Source organism: Quercus robur, chromosome 2 (assembly GCF_932294415.1).
Source record: "Quercus robur chromosome 2, dhQueRobu3.1, whole genome shotgun sequence".
NCBI classification, from domain to species: domain Eukaryota; kingdom Viridiplantae; phylum Streptophyta; class Magnoliopsida; order Fagales; family Fagaceae; genus Quercus; species Quercus robur.
The window spans coordinates 50,365,815-50,369,265 of NC_065535.1; the positions used below are offsets into that span (position 1 = coordinate 50,365,815).

General features: G+C 33.5%; 1 protein-coding gene across 2 annotated transcripts; it reads left to right on the forward strand.

The window, feature by feature from the left end:
* The first annotated feature begins 704 nt into the window (after window positions 1-704).
* On the forward strand, window positions 705-3,070 carry LOC126713893 (uncharacterized). 2 transcript variants are annotated; one of them, XM_050413837.1, is made up of 4 exons: window positions 705-868; window positions 1,530-1,731; window positions 1,826-1,889; window positions 2,370-3,070. In XM_050413837.1, the coding sequence occupies exons 2-4, from the start codon at window positions 1,565-1,567 to the stop codon at window positions 2,664-2,666; spliced, it is 528 nt and encodes a 175-aa protein (XP_050269794.1). In that variant the 5' UTR covers window positions 705-868; window positions 1,530-1,564; the 3' UTR covers window positions 2,667-3,070. The 2 variants fall into 2 exon arrangements, with proteins under 2 accessions (XP_050269794.1, XP_050269795.1); XM_050413838.1 differs by lacking the exon at window positions 705-868 and having other exon boundaries at window positions 1,516-1,731.
* Window positions 3,071-3,451: the final 381 nt, after the last annotated feature.

Below are 3,451 nucleotides of genomic sequence, written 5' to 3' on the forward strand. Positions count from 1 at the left end.
GTTACGTTTAAGTCAAACATAATAAAAATTTTGAAAGGAAGTTTTACAAGAGATAGTTACTTATATTTATTGTTAATAAACATCACATAAAATTAATTTAAAGTAATGCTATTTTCAAGCTCACAAATGTTGTTTTTCCCCATCTCTCAAATGAGGTATGTGGGTACGTAAAAATAATAATAATAATAATAACTTATAATCAATATTTATAATATTATATACTACCACCACACACCCTATTATATATACTTATATTAAACTAGAGTAGAATTTTCATATTGTATTTTAAAAAAAAAATCATATGCTACCTTTATTTTAAACTATGGTCACCATTTTCAGCCCCCTCTTAATATATAAAACATGTATATGCAATAGAATCGGTGTAGCAGTAGAAACAATAGTTTCCATAAAATATTAATTATTAATTAATATTTGTTTATATATATTTTTTGTCAACAGCACTAAAAAAAAAAAAAAAAAAGAAGTAAAAGTATCATAGAATAAGACAACATTGTCAATTGTCCAAATTGAATCATTCAATTTAGTGAATTTTTAAGTAATTTTCTCCTTATCAGTCCGTCGCTATTTATTATTATTATTATTTTTGCCAAAAATATTGTTGTAGAAAAGAAACGTGGGTTGAAAAATAAAAGTTAAACTCTTGCTTTCATAATCACTACCTAAAACTGTAGAATTAGTCTTTTACTTGGTTAAATAAACGAAAGCGTTTCAGTAATTGGTCAGTACACGGTACACGTACACCTACCTTATGATGCTATATAAGAGTGAGAGGCTCCGGCCCAACCTTTTCTCCCTCGTGGCTCCGTCCTCCTCTGCTCTGTTTTCTCTTCTATATTCCTCTCTCAAGGTCCCAACTCTCTCTCTCTCTCTCTCTCTGTTTACGCGACTGGTTTTCTACACAGATCTGTTGCCTTTTCATTTCGTACTATTTTTTTATGCAATTTATTTTTCACAAACTCCATCCCCTTTCTCCGTAATGGATCTGAGTGAATACTAGTTTTTTTATTTGTTGTTTTTGATGTTGTCAAACTTTGTTTCACTCTGGCGCTGCAAAAACAGTGGCTGAGAATTTTTTTTTTTTTTTTGGGTTTCTCCGCCGAGGCTTGAGTCGCGGATCTATGAGCTTTGATGTTGGTTTCTTATAAAATTGGAGAAAATCGAAAAGAAACTGAAGGAAAGTGAGGTTTTGGTTTTCAGAAACGAAAATTAGGACCTCAATTAATTTCAAAATACTGTGATTTGTATTTTTGTATGAAAGTTTGGATTTTTACTTAGATGGGTCGAATTTTTTTGTGTTATATTTGCAGTATATGAAAGAAAGTTTGGTTTTATTTATTTATTTATTTTATTTTATTTTATAAATTTTATGGAATCATGTGTGTGTGAATGAAAGTTTGGGTTTTTACTCAGATTTGGTTAATTTCGGGTGTCTTTTGTGGAAATATATGAATGAAAGTTTGTGTTTTTTTTCTTCTTTTTTCTGAGATTGGTTGAATTTTGTGTAACAGGCGTTCTTCTGCGGAATTGTATCGGTTATTCGAAGATGAATCACTGTAACCTTAAGCAGAACGCCTTTTCGGTTGTCGGCAGTGAAGAGATGAGAGGCTCTGTCTCGATCTCTGATCTGAAGGGCCCTGTGGTTTGCCCCAAGCCTCGCCGAGTCGGGGTTTTGGCTAACAATTCTCTGAGGCCCTTGAGATGGCACATGAGGTAAAACAATTTCTGATCTGTTCTTTGGATTTTCATGGTTATGTTCAGTATTATAGAATTTTGAGGATTTACGGGTTTTTGTTTTTATTCACAGTCATCCAGCCGAGGTCTGTGATTCCAAGGCTGGGGCAGAGCTTCTTGATATCATTCTTATGAAGGTGAGTTGTATTTCTTTTCTTGTTTGCTTTGATTTCAAGTTTAGATGTTTAAAACTTTTAACACATGATATTACAAATTGTTTTCATTACTGTAGCCATAGCCATAGCCATAGCCATAGCCATAACTAATTACTGTAGCTTTGGTTTATTTGAGAAAGTGTTCTGTGAAAAAAAGTTACAAAATCTTTTTTGAGGGTTTTTTTTTTAATAATATTTTTGAGGTTCAATGATGTTGCTGTAATTTTTAGTTTGTTTTTGAAAATGGGTTTTGAAAAGTAGTTACCAAAATTCTGAAGGCTTCATGTTCTTGATGTGGCAGTATCAAATCTTTTGCTTTTGAGAAAATGTTTTAGGTTTAAACACAAGTAGTTTTATCATTTTTCACTTGCTATGTCTTCTTTGTATATAGATAGAATGTTTAGGCTGACTGTTATCTTTCAACTGGTCCATGGGCTGTGACTAATATCTTGGTTTCTACAGGAGGGTTATGGGATGGAACAATCTGCAACACAGTTTGCTTCATCACCACCATATTTTTGCGGGTCTCCTCCAAGCAGGTCTGCCAACCCGTTAATCCAAGATGCTCGATTTGGAGATGAGAAGGTTGCTCCTAGTGTTATTCCATCTCCTTCGGGTGTTTCATCTCCATCATCATCTTCACGCAAAGGAGGGTGTGTTAGAATGAAGTTTGGCCTTAAACCGGCCGCAGTTAGAGTAGAAGGTTTTGATTGCCTCAACAGGGATCGCCAAAATTCAAGCATCCCTGCTTTCGCTTAGAACTCCATCAACGGGAAGTGTACATATAAGGAAGCTAAACGCAACCAGAATTCATAAACACAGCAGTCTTAACAAGAGGAGGGAATTTTGCATATTTTTGGAGAGGATTGAGATCTTCTGTTTGTAGTGTATATATCATATCTTTTGTTGGTGATCATCTCATTGCTAATTATCTCTGTAAGTAGTTTGGTTGAAATCAAAAGAGACATCAGATGTCGTTTAGAAAGGATGTGATTATTGGAGAGCACGGCTGTATTGTAATATAAGTTGGGCTAGTGTTGGGAATGTTCTGATTTTTTAGGTGATCACCATGAAAATTTTCTGTATAGAGCGGATGGTGATTTAATTTTGGTAACCTATGATGTAAATTTGCTTGGATAATTATCTGTCTGGTTCTTATTTTATCTTTCCCTGCATTACTCTTTTAAATTTTTGGCTTTTATCTGTTATCTTCTTTTAGAGTTGTTTCTCATCATCGATTGTGAAATTTTTTACCCTGCTGCATCATTGTGGTTCTTAATTTGTTCCAAAGAGATTTTTTTCTGCCTTTTGTCGTCAACAATTTCAACTAGAACCTTTTGTCTCTATATGATTGATGCTCATTGTTGGTACAAATTTCTATCTTTTGCACACATGTTGAATCTCTCTTTTGTATATTGCTTCTCTATTTGTCAAGGTATCCCGATATCAGCATTTTGCCCCATGGCTTCAACATGTGTTATTAAAGTAGACAAGCATTTACATCAAATCTATGATTTTTTCTGTTTTACATATTCACTTTTCAA